Here is an 18405-nt window from a genome sequence, read left to right as displayed (position 1 = left end):
CGCCGCCCGGCGGAGGCACCGAGTCCCGTTCCGGGCTCCCGCGACCGGGGAGCGTCCCAGCCCCGCTCCACGGGCGCCGTCGCCGCCCCTCCCCGGCAGCCCGTTCTCCCCCGGCCGGGAATCCTGAAGCCCGTTCTCCCCCGGCCCACACCCCCCTGTCAGGGCTGCCTCGCCCTCCTGCCCCCGGGGTACATCACCAAAGAGTCGGGACCTGTACAGGTTCCAACGAAATCGGCTCTGAGGTGCGTTCCAGAAATTAAACAGGAGTACGGGTGAGGTTTATATTACTGTATTTAGACCGTCAATAACTTAAAAATACAGCGAAAATGTACATTATTTTTACATGTTCCATTTGGTTTGTATTTGTCAGACATTCTCTTGTTGTCTAAAATAGCCAGGAGGGGACAGTGCAAAGAGACCGGCAGTGGGACGAAATGCTGATCACTGGGATGGGTCTGGCGGTAGAAAGCATGTACTGACAAACAGATGCAGCACGAAACCAGCAGTGGCAAACCTATTCCTTACTGCAACCTTGGGAAATAACCTTGGATCTTACAAAAGTACAGTTAGAAATAGTAACCCTGAGGAACAAACCCAAACCAAAATGTCACATAATAAAGAACTCAAATGGTTATTTACATTCACAACCTTAAGATTAAACCCTTTTGGAGAACAAAGCCTATAAACCCTAATGCTAAATAAATATTAAGTTTAGTTCTCAGGTAGTTTTCAAAGGTACTAAAAATCAGATGATTTTTTCATACCTCCAGACTACAAAACCTGGTATACAAAATTATGTTCAATCACTTTAAGGCTAATATACATTTAATGCAGGGAAACCATAGGCAGCATCTGAAATGCAAGTATCTCAGTCCTTGAAAAACATTAAATTAGGATTCATCCAGAAAACAGCAACTAAGAGATCGTTTCTCAAATAATTTCTACTCAAAGCAAAATTTTGGACACCATGGCTGTGGATATTTAAATAATGTATTTACAGTTCAGCTGTTCCATGTACAATACAATTGAGCTGGGGTTTATTGTACAGTCTCATTTTTCACCATTTGTTTACAATATACAAAATAGTATTCGATCCATTAAAAATACGTACAAAGATTGTTTGCTGAAGACTCCATGTACAAGCCATTGACTGCATTTTTCTTTTGCTTGGTCAAACTAAGGTATATCAACTGATATAGTTAACTGTTTGGTAGAAACAGTGGCTAAGAAATATGTCTTGGCATGATGAGAAACAGTCGATGTAATAGGCCTATGTGTGCTGGGACATACCATTCACTAAACTCCTAAGTTGCTTTACTACAGTCTCTATTAGCTTCTGCTTGTCACGGTCGTTCTTCCTGAACTGAGCAAAAATATTGTTCTTTTTGCTGGAGTCTTTCATTCTGCAGAAATAAAAAAGCAAACGACACAGAGACGTTGGAAACATAATTTGAAAAGGAAAAATCAAGCCACTTAAATAGATTTATTTTTGTTCCTCTTTTGATCTTTCCGCTAATAAGAACAAAAAGATTACAAAACCTGTTATCTATGTGTTCTTAAATTAAACTTCCGCAATGCGGAACTCGTATTAACAAATATTACTTCACAAATATTAAGCAAATACAACTTCGGCAGGAAACCGACCCTACCAACTGCGCTCAGAGAAAAGCAAACCCTTGAGTCTCATCTGATTCCACGGTAAGTTCAGACTCAGCAAACGGCATGTTTTGTTCTCCAACAAATTACCCGATTATCGGTGTTGCTGATCTCCCGCACCAATGAATTTTAAAACGAAATTCGGGAAACAGAATAAACTGAAGCAACAATATTTGTGTAACAGGATAGGCGATACGTACCCTCTGTGAACTCTGCAAAACACATTCACCGCAGGCAGGAGAGAAGAGAAAACACCGTTAGAAAATGCCTTTAAAGCACTCCATATCTGGATGCAGGTTTTAAAGGCAGGTTGACACTCGGCCGGCTGCAACGCACCTCCCACACCCTGCCCCCCGACCCGAGCCAGCCGAAAAAGCTCGCGCCGGCTTCTTACCACCGCGAACCTCCCGCACTTCCGTTCCCCGAAGCGGCAACTCGGGCAGCCGCGAGCTGCTACCGGAGCCCCGGCACCGGACAGCGACGCGCTGCCGCCGGGCTCTGGCCGCAGCTCCCTGAAGGCGGGCGGGCTGCCCCGGTCCCGCAGCCGAGCTCGGTGGGCTGCGGCTCTCGGCCCGGCCCCGCGCCCGCCGCGCCGACACTCGTACCCAGGCCAGGCACTTACTTCTCCAAGAGCGTGAGGGCCGTGCTGGGGTTGACCCGCAGGTATTTGGAGGTGGCCTGCCCGTAGTCAGCCAGGTAGGTGGACCAGTCCCACACCATGAAGAGGTCCAGGAGCTGCGTGGGGAGAAGCGGGTGAGGGATCGCCAAGTGGCTCTGCGGGAAGGAGGCTCCCGCCTAGCCCGGGCCCGGCCGACAGCCCCTTCACCTGCCCGTTTTCTTCTTTAACGCCTTCCCGCCTCCCTCCGTGCGCTGGGAGGCGGTTGTGCAGGTCCGGCCCTAGGCAGGGATGCTAATGGCTTCAGGCTTGAGTGTTTTAGAAGCTTGCTTTACCGTGGGAAGCAAGAAGGGGATACTCGTGCCTATTGCTGCTCACAGTAATTTAAACCAGAGGTGCAGGTAGTCTCAGCTAAGTGAATTAAACAGCTCCTGCTGCACTCTCCATGGTGACTGATCCCCATGACTCAGCCCAAGATCCTGGCACACCTGGCACAAACCAACCCCAAATGCTTAAATGGGGAAACAAAAAGCCTCCAATCACAGTGCTGCAGTTTTGAATCAGGCCTTTAACTCACCCTCTCAGAGCTGCTGTTCTATTGAACAGTCTGCTTGTATAAGTGGATGTGATACCTAACCTCCAGCACCCAGCACCCTCACAGCCCTCAATGTCTAATTCCCCCTTGCCATCACAGGGTGCAGGCCAGGCACCACTGGGCACCGTGCTCAGGTTGCCTGGGGCACATACAGGCAGCTCTGCTTGGTGGGAGCCCAGGCTGGCAGGGCCAACTCCCATTAACGTTAATGGCGGGTGTCCCAGCTTCCCTCCCATCTGATGCCTGGCCTTGTCCTGCTGCTGAGGGCTAAAGTGGGCTTGCTCTCAGGCTGCGCTGTGTTAGCCAGACATACTGTTAAGGTAAGCATGTGGAACCATTAGCAACACTTTGCCATGGCTCACAGCGTCCCTGGCTGCTCTGCTGAGCTGGGTCCTCAGCGTAGTCCAAAGCCCCTGCTTGCCCAGAGGCTACATCAGTAATGCTACATCGCTTGGAAAAGTGGGCTGGAACAGGATTTTCCATAACAAAACGACTTTAAGGAAGATAACAGACTGATGCAAGTTGTACCATTTTTCTGTTTAAATAAGGAATCCTGTCCACTTCAAACATTTGCTTCTGCTAAGCCAGCGCACAGCTGTTACAGCCAGGACACAACAGGAGCAGCCCCTGCTCTGGTAGGCAGAGCTGCAGCAGGCACGCACTCCTCTGACTTCTCAGGCTACGCTAAGAAAAGGACTGAATCTCTGAGAGCCTCGCCTTACTCAGGCTCCTCAGTCTGGGAAAAGGTCACAGCTCTCCAGTAATGCTCACCCCCAAAATTGTAACACCAACTTAATTACAAAATACAAGTATATATCTGATCTTCACAGCTTCAAATTTATATGCCTCTCCTTCAATTTTTCCATTTCCTAACCCTTTTCTTATTTTCAAATAAAGTGTCTAATTTAAATAAATTATTTTCTAATTAATTACACCTTCCATATTTGTAGTATAGCCTTTTATTAACACACAGTAACATTTCCTGGCTTTATAACAGACCTAACAGACCTCTGAGAGTTACTGCTGTCATTCCAAAGTCCCCAGGGACCATTACAAACCTCAGTGACATCTAGATTTTATATTTAACTATCTCGTATGGGCAGAAGGTTTATAAAAAGCAACAAGGCTATTGCACTTTCTACTGACTACATATTCATGATAGCCATCAAGGTCAAATGCAAATGATTCCTTCTCACAAAGCATTTTCTCAGGATGGGCACCATCAATTCTCCTGCTAGGCTAAAGACTACATGCATTTAGTCACTAAGCAAACAGACTTGAGAAGGCTCTGATAACTCAGGAATTAGTGGCATCTGTGAAACCCACAGCCTTAGTTGCTGCTGTATATTACCATCACTTCTTATTACCTGTGTTACAACAGTGGGTAGTGCCCAGTCCTCATAGAGGCTGTATGATACATTCAAAAGCGTGATCAAAAGAGTGGGAAGATAGGCCAGGCAGATGCACAACACAAAGTGAATCCAGACTATATAATCTAGAGATTTCATGCTCCCTCTGTTTTACAGAGAAGCAAATAGAATGTATTCATAAATTACTACTAATTACAACATCACTTGTCATGGGCTCCATGTGGAAGACGGCACTTAAGCAAGGACCATGCCAATACTCCTGCAGCAGCTGTCCTCAGCGAAACAAAGGCAAAAGATTTTCTTATCCCTATTGTAACACTGAAATTGAGGATTCTGGGTAAATCCTAAGCAACCCCAAAGCTCTGTACCCTGTTAACAACGTGCAGCCCCAAGCTGTTGATGTCTGATACAATTACAGCGCTGACAAGTTTAAAGGAACTTTCTTGCCAATATCACATGAGGAATTTTCAAACCATACTTCCAATGCTTGAATCAACCATCTGATTGTGTCATGGCTCTGGGACATCTCAATGGCAGTGGTGGCTGGGGTGGAAGATTACATCTCATTTGTCACCTGACCAAGCACAGGTAGTTAAGTAGGGCTCTAAACAGACCATGGACTCTCGCTCTTCAACACAATGTCCCAAGAGAACATGATGTATATTCTGTGCATTCCAATACAATCCTGGCTCTGAAAAGTGAGCACCCTGAGGGACATTACTGGCAAGCACGTTGTACCCAGAGACTCTTCCCTGCTCCACACTTGGTCAAAGAGCTACAAACAACCAGCCTCATGCAATAAATCTAAGTTAAAGCAGCCGTCATGACATGCTGCAGGTAAAACAAAGGACAAGAGACATGCAACCAAATGACACATGCCATTCAATTATAGCTGCCTTCCCTCTTTCTGCACACATGTTCAGGAGCTGCAGTGTGACAAACGTGCCCTGCTGCTGCAGCAAATGGGACAAGGAGCAGCAAACACTGCTGGAGACTGGACTGCTGCTGTGCAGAATTACACATTCTGTGTTTTGTCCTCCTCACAGCTGCAGGTCTGCACTGTCGCATACTGCTGCATGTAATGGGCTTTGACAGCATGTACTGTATGCTGTGGGTGGACAAGAGCTGCCCGGTGTGCAGCTCTTCAGATCTGTGTCCTGCCCATTCATACCACCTGCATCTGACTTGGCACTTGGCAGATGTACAGTCAATGCAGGCACTTTGCAAGGTGAGCAGGCTGGCGAGCAGCCAGCAGCAGCAAGGACAGCCTAGCAGAAATGATCTACTGGTCCAAGGACCATCACACATATGTGGGAAATAACCTCCATTTACCCATACAAAGCTTCCTGGGAGCACAACCCCAAATTCACCTTCATTGATCTGCAGTCTGCTTCGACTGCTGCTATTCCGTTTCTTTCTGATTTTTGCTACAAACAGGTGTGCCTTACTGAAATGAAGCACTTGAATTTCTCTTCCTTATATAAAAGAACTCTATTAAAGTGTCCTGGCCATAGTCATATAGTCAGGAAGAGAGCCCCTATCCATTCAAAGATGCAGAAAAATATTTGGGCTACTTCATGTGATTTGAACATACTGTTGGAAAGACAAAGCTGATAATGAAGCACTGGCCTACCTAATCATTTAGTAAATGCTTTTTAGTAAAGTTATCCTGAAATTTATCTATAAAGATTATTGAAAAAAGAGAAGAACATGAAGATGCAAAATGTCTGGATTTCTAATTAATGGAAAAAGATAGCTATATGAACTTCATAATGAAAACTTGGCCAGCTCTTTAATAGAGAAGAAAACAAAAATAAAACATTTTCCTTATATTTTTGCTGTATTTTAATTCAAAGAAAGATGCATATTAAAATGATCTTATAATGTGACAGAGACTAGGCGTGTGCAAAACCACAAGGAGAGAGTACAGCCTTTGGTAATGTTACACGGTACTCAAGGTGAAGATATAATGAAAATACTTTGTGGATTTGGCTTGACATGCTGAGGTGACTCATACTACAGCAATGTAGTATGTGGGATATGTTAAGTTCCACTGAAATAAAAGAAGGTTGTAAATCTCTGCAGTTTTAAATACCATGATTACTACTAACATGGAAAAAGAGAAATTGTACCAAGGGCAAGTCTAGTCATAAACGCATTCATTTTGAAAAAAAAACACCTATCAGATACAATTAAAAAAAAACCCAACCAAACAAAAAATATTTAGGAGATGTAAGTTTAGGTGAGCTTGCCCCACAGCTTCTCAGTTGTGAAGCATGAAGTACAGGAGAATTTGCTGGTTCTGTGACAGCAGTTGATGTTGTGGCAACTAAAATCAACTTATGAAAGGCCAAATTAAAGTAACATTTCCATACTACTATTGTATCCACTAAGACTATTGCTATTACCAAAACAGTAACTGAGAATGAGATGCATTGTCTAACAAGGAATGGTCCACACTAACATGCACTGTAGCAAGAGAAATGAATGCACAGAGCAGGTCCTGGCAATAAATATTTTCCTGCCTGTAAAATCGGACAAAATCCATTAAGTGTAGCCCTCATGCTGGAACTGCAGGCTGTGAATTCGTCGAGGTTAGAATGTTCATTGTTTGCCTTGAAATTACAATAAGAAAAATTTCTTTTGCACATACATTTTCCAAAGTTAACATGTATGGGAAATACCTCAAACCAGCCAGAAAGGCAATTTCTCCTGCTACTCTCAGAGTCTGGAGGCAGTGCAGACTCTTAGTCAGCCACTCAGCCCCACCTAAGGAGCCATCTGAGTGTGCTCTGTCAGAACCAGCTTATCATGCAGCTAAAATACTGTGAAACACCTAATAAAGTAGATATGTACTCTACTGTGCAAGAACAATGGCACTGTTGTACTCTCTTTATCCCATAACAACCATGAAAAGTAAGAATAAGTAAAGACAGGCAATGCTATACCTGAGAATTTTATAATGAAGCATAAAATGCTTTCCTAGGAGCAAGGGTAACCTTTCTGACCAGGAATAATTCGCAGAGAAGTGTGTGTACCTGGTATGAGTCATTACAAAAAAAACAAACTAAACCAAACCAAACCAAAATAAACCACCAAAAAAAAAGGAATAAGCTTTATTCTCTCTAGTACACCAGATAGAGAGTCCAGTAGACTGCCCACTTACAATTACAGGAGAGAGAGGGTAGACAGGATAGACACTTCTGCTTTATTTAGAGGATTTTCCTCTTCTAAGGTGTGATAGAAGGGGAACTTTTATCCAACATCTTGGAACCACCAGTGCTGATGATCAGAGCACTGCAGATTCCTTTTACTGTATATGAAATACTGTTGCCTTTTCAAACCATCACATTATTAGTCACAGACATACTTGTAACATTATAGATAACAAGTTACTAGTTGCTGTTCTGCACTTGTATTTTGAATTATGCCCTACAATACTTTGATTTTCTAACTTTTTGTTCAATTCCATGAGTTTTCTAAATGCCTTTTATGTCTAACATTAGCTCTCTCTACTAAAAAACCCACCACCTGGAAAAAAAAAAAGGTTTTATATATATTTACATAAAAGGCTATAGTAATCTCTTACATTATGCAGATAACTGCTATTTTTAATTAGGAGACTTTAATTTTAAATACAATAAATTTATTGTAAAATATACTGTGTTATTTTTTGGTTAAAAGGACCTACTTTAAGACCTTAATAGCTAACAGCTTTGGATAACCCAAAACATTACAATATTGATGCTACAGGGAGGAAAAAGTTCTTAAGATTTTAGGAACCAAATTTTAGTTTCAAATAGGACACTTGCACCTATTCTTCAACATCAGTATTCTTGCTTTTTCCCAGTATATAGGCAATACAGCCATGGTTGGGTAGAAAGTACTGATAGTCATTGCTCAGTAAAGCTTTGTGTTACATTACCTAAATCCTGAGCAGCTCAGCTGTAGTCCGGATGTATTTAGGCCATCTTGCAATTACGTGAGAATTTTGTGCACTGGGAACTGCTGGAATAGACCATCCGGCCCTGTCAATACTGTTTGAGCCTCTTGTCACATCCTCAAATATCATACAGATGCCTCTTCCTTTCTACTTTTGGGCAACTGTCAGGAATAATCTTGGAAGAGAACAGAACTTTGGGAATTAGCTATGCACAGAGTCAACAGCAGCAGAGACAGAAGGAGGAGATGAGGGCTTTGCAGATGGAAATGGGGCAGAGTCCATTAGACAATACCAATTCTGTTGGTTATACTACAAAAAAAGCTAATTGTAAATTATCAAGGTAGCTTAGCGCAAATTGGAATGGTGCCGTTATCTCTTCCGAAGTAGCAAAAGTGTCAGCAAATAGCTTTGGTTGTACAATAGGCACCAGTGATTCAGAAGCTGGAGCTAAAAACCAGGAGTTGTACACTTGATATTCTGCTCACCTTTCTGCAAAGTTAAATATTCCATCAAAAGGAGGGTAACTCTTTTAACGTATGGCTGTTGGTTATGTCCTTCTGGCCCACTCTCCTTACTCACAAGCTGAATATTTCTGATGCTAACCAGTTTATTAACCCCTAATCATCCAGTTACTTCTGGACTTGATTGCATGTGTAATTACCTTTTGTCAGGTACAATTTGCCTGATAAACATGTCAGAACACTTGCTGCTTAGTCTGTTGAAACAGATAAATGCTGTCTTTCCACAGCCTTGAGGCATAATTAACAGGGAAAAAAAAAGACAGTTACAAAAACACACAGAAGCTGATTCAGTAAGGCAGGAGTTCACAGCATGCAGCCCGCCAAAGCCCATTGCCTGGTCCGCTATGCTTGCCTGAGCGCTTATTGAGTTCCAGCCTGCTGTGATAGGGCAACAGGGGCAGCCCTCAAAAACTGAGATTTAAACTAGGTTTCTACTTGAACTTCAAAAAAGAGTGGGATGATGCCTGCTTGGAAAGAACAAAACAAAACAACCACCAAAGTGAAGCAGCAGATATTGAAATTGGTAGAGCCCCTGTCACCATTATGTGTTATATGCTCAAGTAGAATCTCTGGGATGAGACCAGGAAGCAAAAAATTAAAATAAAGCAGAGGAAAAAAAAATAATCAAGAAAAGCAAAAAGGGAAAGAATAAAAGAAAAAAAAAAAAGAAAAAAAAAGGAAAAAAAAAGTTTTGAGGCATTCTTGGGCTCAGTTGCATCTGATTTCCGCCCTGTAGTGTTTGCAGGTTATGTACCCATGCACTACAGGGAGTGCAAAAAAAGAAATCCTTACCTGACCTCTGGATAACCCAAACAGGAGATTAGCCCATTTCCAAGCAAAGCAGGTTGTCACACTGTTAGGCCAATTGCTTCTATTGACACTTTGCATAAACATCTTACACAGAGTGATCAGAAAGGACTGTTATGCCATTAACGCTCTTTTTATTTTTTTATACCTAAGCCTTACAGAATAAAGGCCTTTCTGAGTAAGGGATAACAAAAGGGTCAAAAGGTCACAAACATTCTTTTAAGTAGGCAAAAATCAGAGAAGTTTAGATTCATTGAAAAGTGCAAATTGGAACTTCTTTCCATCTTGCAACATTCCAGCACACTCAGCTTTTTCTAATTTCACTTCTAGCAAATTCATTAATCTACTTAATTGTGCATTTTTATTTTTATTTTAAAGTAAGAAAATGCTAAAATCTTCATTTTAGGAAATAGCAAACTGTCTAATCTCAGATAATCAGTAATCTAAACAGATTGAGAAATTATCAAAATCCTCATGAGGAACAGTGCAAAAATACATACCATTTTTTATTGAAGTGGTATGACAGTCTCCCACATACAATTTTCACCTACAATTTACACAGCGTGTGGCTTGCACTGTGTATGCCAAAATATTCTATATTTTTCTTTGTTTTGCTTTTGCTTTGATCAGACATGGAAACAATCTCCCTTTAATAGTATAAAAGCCACCTGCTGGGCATCACAGACTACAGCTAATTGGTAAATTCTTTGAAATTTTGATATAATGGATTTTGACCTCTTTAATTAAAAAAATCCCAAAGCTTAGAATACTGGTGAACTCTTCTGGGGAATGAACAGTGCCAAGCATATACAACTGCAAGCTACACCAATCTTTTCTTAGGAGAGTGCAGAACATTACAATTTTTCCCTTGAGGATGTGTGGCTTTTGACCTAGAAAAAAGTGCCTGTGACTGTTGTTAGCTATGTATCAGTTAAGTAATTAAGATAAAAGAATAGCAAATACATTCCTATTTCAATTATTGCTATTTTTATTGGTGTTTCTGCAGTGAAAATCTCCAAAGATGGAAGGGACTTTTCAATTTTAAACAGTGTTTGTTAGATACTTATGTGAGTAAACTCACATAAGCCTCTCACAATCTTTAACTCTTCAGCATTTCCCGGCCCAAGGAGCGCACACTGTACCTATACACCACACCTCATGTTCAGAACAACAAATGGGTTTGATGATCCAAGAGGAAGCCTTGTCAACCAGAATCACTGTCGTTTCATAATTCCTGACATAATGTTAACCTTTCAATGGAGCTATAATTTCATCGGTTTGTGAAATTTGAGGCAGCACTGTCTTCCTTTTGTTAAAACACTTATTTATACTCTGCCCAACATAATGGGTCCATAGTCCACAACTGGGACTTGTAAGCACTGCAGTAACACAGCTACACAACGACTACACTTTCTTTTTACCCACTTTCTTTTTAGTCTCTGCTTACGTTTCATGCACAAGTACACATGAATATACATTGCACAGGTATACACTACTTCCAATGAATTAACACACACCCCCCCCCCCCCCCGGCATTAACATGAAGTTAACACTCCCATGAGTTCACCAAACATTACATTATCTCCCTATTTATTAAAGCAAGCTCACTTTATGAAAGCACTGACTAGATTGGAACTAAAACGAGAAGGACCAGAATCAGAACTGGACAAAGACAAGTCTTGTTCACTCTAAACATTTCCTGGTCCCAGAGTAACAGCAGTATTTAAAATATAGATATGCAAGCCCAGCTTACAAGGAAAAAAAAAGAAGTAATTTGCTCTGACTGTAGAATAACACCCTACCAACCAAATGCAATTATCACTTAATCAGTAGGTGTTTGTCACTGCTGACAAATATCTTGTTAGCCTGGTTAGCAAGTCTGCCTGCCACTTGCCAAAATATTTTGTTTTATTTACTCCTGGTGATTTATTTTGTGAATGTGGTGAATTTTAAAATCCCCCCTACTGATCACATGACTGGAATAACACACACTGGTCTTGTATTTCAAAGTGTAAATTGATCTCTTGATCTGTGAATGTCTCCCTATAGTTTATGCTACCCTTTTTCTGGATTGGTATAACAAATGCGTTCTCAAAGTGATGTTACGGAGACTTAGCTATGCAATTCCCACTAGTGTCAATGGGGGTCGCAGGCTAAATTCCTATTCCAAGGCAATGCTTTGAAAACTGAGCTCTGGATTTTCAAAGGAAGGATAGTTTGTGTTAGAAAGGCAGTGTCTTTCAGTTTTTAAAACACTGCATTAAAACATGCTCTTTTTTTTTTTTTTTTAAGTCGCTATGCATTTAGAAATTGTGCCTAAATTTGGGACATTTACATGCTCACAGGAATGAAACAGTTTTATATGTAGATGCTTCCATCTGTTTCAAATTTATAAGTGAAAACCATATCTGCTGCTATCTTGAACACCGGGATGCAATCTTTAACACATTCATAAAAGTACAATGTGTAAACTCAAAGGTTATGACAGCTGAACCACTGGGAATTGTTATGCTAAGAAAAAAACAAGTTATTTGTATTCAAATAAATCCTTTATAACCTAAATTCTTCCAAAAGGCAGAATTCGTTCCTAAAATCCAGACCTTGAGGTACACTCTGAGAGATGCCTCGTCTTGTTATATTCATAAGCAAGCCCAAATACATTTTCTATTATTATTCTTTGCACTTCAAATAAATTTAGGCCTGCCTACAAACTAAAATGCTTGCTGTTGAAGTCACATGAGCAAGCTTGTTGCTGTTACCATAACCAGAAAACCACTCCCAACATATAATTTTTACAAATACCATTAACACTTCAAGCAGCTCAAGATGTAACATCTAAGAAAGTCACTGAACAATAGTCACTGAAGCAAAACATAAATAGCTAGACCCTGTGCAATACACAATATAGCAATAAGTAATTCCTCTTCAAAGAAGATTTAATTACAGTGCAAATGTTTATTATAAAGTGCGTTGCTCTTCATCATTAAAGAATAAGCTGGACTAGCAGCAAAAGAACTGTCTTTTGAGTCTAGGAACAGGGAAGAGTTTGAAAAGCTGGAGCCTGGCAGACAGTCAGGCTTCAGAGGGCACGGGCTCCGGCCAAGTTGTTCCTGTCAAGCCCGTTAGCCTGTACACAAAGTCCCTTTAGACAAAGCATAAAACTATGTCAATGGTAAAACTTGTGTGGATTAAAAATTGTGTATTATGCAATGGCCAGGCCATTCACCTCTTTTTTCCTGGCTTTGAGGTTCTGATGCGAAGGCATACATGCTCAAACGGCATGCAGGGGTGACAAGTGCAGCCCCCCAAAACAGGGCATCTGCCTCTAACCTGAATGAGACTTTGAAAATACAATTTTCAGCTGTTAAGATTATGAAGCATTTAAGCTAGTATAGTTAAATTTGTCATTTTCATTTGACTTCTGTTTTTGTTTTGGTTTGTTTTTTTAGGCACAGGTTTGCCAGTAGTCCTTAAACACTAACATTTACCCAAACCATTATTAACTGAAGAGGCAATTTTTACAGTGTAGTTTATTTAAACATAAATTCTCTATAAGCAGGTCTTTCAGCTGCATGAGAGTTATAACTGGCTTGCTTTAAACTGTTTGTTCATCTATGAAATAATGCTATAAATAGCACTTGATATGTCCAGTACCTTAAAATAAGTTTCTTGGAGATTAGAACTGTATTATTTGTCTCAATCCTTTCTTTAAAAATCCATTTGAAGTGTTTCACTAAACAGACACATGCAAAAATTTAAAAAAATTTCAAAATCTAATGTTAAAATTAGACTTTAGCCACCTTCTCTGATTTAGAGAAGGTGGGACTAGTTACAAATCATCTAACTGGAGTAAAATTTAAACAAAACATGTCCACTTCAACTTCCATACTGTGCTTTGGAATCGAACACTCTTGTCCCACTTATATTTAGCAGTATCCAGGTGAGTAATCCTAGATGCATGCGGTCTCACCAGAGGTGATACCATGAAAAGTCATTATCTGACAAATGCTAGTTTGAACTCATTAATCCAAACTGTCTCTGTATACGTGCATATCTAATCTATAAAGTCAGAATTAAACATCTGTAGTGGTCTGCCCAAGCACAACTGCAACACAGAGTTTAAATTTCAGTCTGATTACATCTAGGATTGAAGGAAGGAGGTTTAGATACACGGCCCTGGCATACAAATGTAAATCGATGCCTATGGGAAGACAAGCAAATATGGCAGAGCTCCACAGCATCAGCCTTGTGCTCACAGAAGAGGCAAAGACTTCAGCTCTTTGTGTGAATCTGCAGCTCACAGAACTAACCCAAGAAGCTGCCAACCTCGTGACTGGGAACTAGCAATTCAGTGGTAGAACAAGGCATTTTCTTCTTCTAGCTTTCCAGTTATTTCTTGTCATATTCTTACTTAGACCAAACACCTGAGGAAACTATATCTAAGAAATATACTAAAATTACATTGTTACAGAGATTGAAGCTTCCAATCTAACAGGAGGATACGCATCAGGTCTATAAGATTTGTAAGTGCCTCTTGAATCTGCAGCATTTGGTTTCCACAGAGGTCCATGATGCACTATGAAACACATCATCTCCACTGAGGAAACCTGGAGTTCTACAGGTAAGGGAAAAGAGTTAGATTCAACACAACTGAACAGTCTGATTCAACACAACAATCTAATTGTTTTTCAATCTGTGACTGGTTTCTTTGGTTTAGTTTTAAGATTTGAGTGTTTCTCAAAAAAGCTGCAGATCTAAAATATAAAAAGCAGCATCTTGGTGCTCCTGATTCTTCTCTTAGGTGGTCATCAAAGACCTCAGTATTTTATTCACAAGGCATCTCTCTGAAAAGCCTCTGCTGGAAGCAGACACAAATACAGTAACTGCTCAATAAAGTATCTCGGCTGATCTTAGGTGGCAAGTTAGGATACGTGGAAAGCCACTGAAATCAAACACATAACAGGCCAGAAAACAGCATCATTTTGTTTGCATCCAGAAACAAAAATCCAATGCAATCCATAAGGCACAGACACTTACAGATGTGCCCATCATGAGTTTACTGTAAACAGATAGTTATTTCTTCCAAAGTAGTGCATTCAGGGTATGGCTGCATAACCACCCTTCATAGCAGATAAAGTAATATCTCTTAGAAAGTTATGCTAGACCTGGGAACCACTGGACAAGGAATTCCACAACTGGTAGCTCAGGAATGTAAATATAGACAAGTTAAAAGCAAAGCCAAAATCACTAAACAAAGTTTTGTATTCTTTGCCAGACAACATTCACTTTTTTTCTTCAGCTACTAGAAGACGTTTACTTCCACATTTATTCTATCACATGACTCTAAAAATGTTTTATCAAATACTTCAGCCCATACAAAATTCTTAGACTTGTTCTTGTTTTTCTTGTCTAGACAATTTGGTTTAACAGAGGCTTCTGAGCCCATTAAGTTGCACTAACAAAAAAACACAGATAACTTGGAATTTGTTTTTTGTTGGCTTTCTGCAAAACTTCTTTCTTCGCCTGCTGCTATGTTTGCAGACATATTAAGGAAAGCCCTTTCTCCTTAATGTCTTTTCTAAGAAACATGTCTTCAAGAAATTATTCTCCTTAGAAGTCGATCTTTTTCCTTCAGAACATGCTTTTTCCCCTCACTTCTCAAGTGACAGTATTTTCTGAAAATGTTTTATCTGAAACATTATTTGTTACAGTGCTCTGCAAAACAGAATAATTCCGAACTAGTAATATGTCATTTGTAATCACTGCTCTTCAAGTTTTAGCTCCAACAGATCCCAATATATGTCAAACTTCTGCTGAGTAACGACAGCACAATTCAGTCTCTAATGCCTCCTGCAATTTGAAAACCTCTTCCTCTGATTTTACTTGCCACTTTGAAATGTTATCCCTCTCTGGTGAGTAATCCTGTGCTAGATTCTTTTGCTTCTTAAACGAACATTATTCTCACCCTTTATTGACTGACCACATCTATTATCACATGTAAGCAGTGTTAATCCTCTAGTAATTAACACCCTTATTAAAGTAATTTTAACTCAAAGAAGTTTAAATCGCATTATTGGTTTTATTTAATTAAGTTACAGGGACTGTTTTACACTGTCATTCGAGTTTTCAGCTTCTGCCTTTCTAATCTACCAGTTACACAGGTTCCCCGTGTTCCCCCAATTACCTGTGTGTTTCTGTCTAGGAATTATTCAGTATTTTTCTGTTTTGCTGTGAACTTTCAAAACTATCCTCTGTGTCTACGGACACAAGACTTAGTCTCTATACTGAACATATTACCATTCCCAAAGCTACCATTTGAATGTGCATTTCAATGATATTATGAAATCTATCCTTCCACAGGGCTCAATATGTTGTTAGTGCTCAAAATGAAAGAGCCAATTTTAATATCCTTCTCATACGTCCTAAGCAAGGGCAAAGATTTTTATTTAAACTTTAGTCTGGCAAAAAGAAAGGAGAATCTGAATGCACTGAGCTGTCCCACTTGCAAAGGCTGGCTCAGCACTTTTTCTGTTAGTTCTCAAAAATAAATCAGGTTTTAAAATCGCATTTTTTGTGTGTCTACTACTGCATATTTCTTTCTATGGGAAAATACCTGATGGCCAAATTTCTCTTGCAGATCTCAGGTAAGCTACTCAACTGACATGTTTGACACAGGGTCAAAAGAGGAAAACTGTCCTCTGGTTTAACTGCATCATGTTACACTGTGCACTTTGGAAGAGTGTTGGCTAATTGCGTGTCCTCCTGGAACGATTTCCTGGAGGCACACTGTGAAAACCAGGAAAGCTTGTGCTCTCCTGGGAATAAGGCAACCCAGTTGTTTCAGGGACTTCATACACCATTAACTGTCCTTTCTTCTCTTTGGGTAAAAGCATCTCTTAAAATTTCTACTGTTTAAAAAAGGAATGTTCTTAATTGGTCTTACCATAAACCATGGGAAATTATAAATGTAGAAACAGAAGGATTAGAACAACGAAGTACGTTTACAGATAAGAACGGAACTTTTTTATGTCTTTCGTCCGATATCTTCAAGTTCTTCTTTTCTTCCCATAATCTACTTCTTCCATCTACTCATATTTTTACTTTTTTTCCCCACATTTCTTTGCATTCCTGTTCTTATTCATTCATTTTTTTACCACCACCACTCTTTCTATGATTGAAAGGTCTTCTAAGTTGCACTGCTTCTTTGCTACTAATGCACTACGGAAAGTCTTTTCCAGGAGTTTTCCTTTAGGTTCTAAAACATAACCTATGTGTGAATCTTCTATGTAAACTTTACTTGTTATTTCAATATTCTTTTAAACAGTGCAACTTGCAAGATGACAAATTGCTCCAAACCTGACACTCCCATATACATTAGCATGGTATAAGCCAGTATAATATAAAACTGTGCCTAAGAAGATGCTAGTTCAGTCATATTGCTCATTGTACTATTAGTTCATTCAGAAAACAATTATTTACATAACAGTATGAAACAATTATTTCTTTTGCCAGCTGTTAGTATCTTTGTACTAACAGAAAGAAAATTTGAAGGTTCCATCTCCCAGATTTGACTGACTGACCTGAAGCAGTCAGTCTGGAAAATAGCTTTTATTTGTATTTCTGCAATGCTAAAACACCCAGCTGAAGATCAGTGTCACATTATGATACATATTGTACAAACACTTTTGAAGATATGTTCTTTTTTTTTTTTTAAGATTCTATGATCTAAATGGATAAAAATTCATTAACTACATTTCACTCACTCAACTGCTTGTTATACTATGTCCACACAATTCCTTCTTTACGTTGTTATTGCTCTGAAGCAAAGAACAATTCCTGTTTTCTTGTAAATTATTCCTTGGATTTTACTGGATTTTACAATTGTCCTGTCGTGACTTCCAAAGAAGAGATGGACTACCTTTCTTTTCCACAGAAAAAACTAGCAAAATGAAAAAAAAATGGGATATTTTGCCTGCTGCCTATGATGGACAGCTAATTTACAGAAGAAATCTTGATTGATACAACTGAAAAAATAATGAAGGCAAATCTGTAGAGTCAAGGGGCTAGAAGTGTTGCCTGATACATACTACATACCAGTAATATTACCAGTTTAGCTAAGGCTGGAGGTTACAAGCAATTTTGGGGCAGAAATTATTGAATATGCTAATGCAGTTACCAGTCCCATGGCTCCCTGATGGGGAGACTAGGACTCATAGATGTTAAGAGCATATAAATAACAAGTAACTTGAAGGAAAACAATAATTTCTTCTTTTGTGTTTTTCAATAGGAACCACACACCACTCACAGGATTCAGAGGAAGTCCTGTGGAGCTGGGGGCTCCAAAACTGAACTCCATCCATCAGCTCAGGGCTACAGAAGGGCCCAGACACAATGGTAGAGATCCTGCAGCAACTGGCTATCAGCAGGAAGAGAACAGCTTGATAGAATGTATTCACAAACTTCAGGAAAGTCAGGCACCCAAATCTTCCTTCCTTGTATTTACATCATTTCTGATGTGACAAAGATAAAGGCGAGGATCACATAGAAAGCAAAACTGCTAGCAGAAGAAAACTATAGAGGAACTTCATGCCACTAAGTAACTTCCACTGAATGGGATGTATATAAGTGATCCAAAGAAATCATGAGCAGGAGTTTGCAAATATGGTAGGCACATGGATCAGTTTTTTCTAACTCAAGCAAGAGATCTGTGAATTGAGAAATTATCTGAAAGTGAACCTTCTGAAACTTTTCTACCAAAAGGTCCTTCAGCAAAAGAATAAAACCTTCACCAGTGCCTTCTCTCATAACATCCTTGGAAATGACTGCTTCATAAATAATCTTCCATATACATACCATGCTAATTACTGAAGAAATTTAGCGTCTAGCCCAAGAAAACT

At 39.9% G+C, this 18405-nt stretch overlaps 1 protein-coding gene across 14 annotated transcripts in view; it reads right to left on the bottom strand.

The window, feature by feature from the left end:
* Positions 1–273: 273 nt before the first annotated feature.
* EXOC6 (exocyst complex component 6) overlaps positions 274–18405 on the bottom strand; it is a 93164-nt gene continuing 75032 nt past the window's right edge. For 7 of the 14 annotated variants that reach the window (XM_062619409.1, XM_062619413.1, XM_062619412.1 and 4 more), the window contains 3 exons: positions 2279–2391; positions 1857–1868; positions 274–1403 (listed from right to left, as the gene is read on the bottom strand). In XM_062619409.1, the coding sequence (XP_062475393.1) occupies positions 1271–1403; positions 1857–1868; positions 2279–2391 (258 nt within the window). In that variant the 3' untranslated portion in view covers positions 274–1270. The remainder of the gene's footprint in view (positions 1404–1856; positions 1869–2278; positions 2392–18405) is intronic. The other 7 variants (XM_062619410.1, XM_062619416.1, XM_062619415.1 and 4 more) reach the window with 2 other exon arrangements.

Source organism: Pezoporus occidentalis, unplaced genomic scaffold (assembly GCF_034315485.1).
Source record: "Pezoporus occidentalis ecotype Australia unplaced genomic scaffold, CSIRO_AGI_Poc_V1 ctg210, whole genome shotgun sequence".
NCBI lineage: Eukaryota > Metazoa > Chordata > Aves > Psittaciformes > Psittacidae > Pezoporus > Pezoporus occidentalis.
Note: the sequence above shows the minus strand (reverse complement) of the source record. Positions and strands in the feature narration are given on the sequence as shown.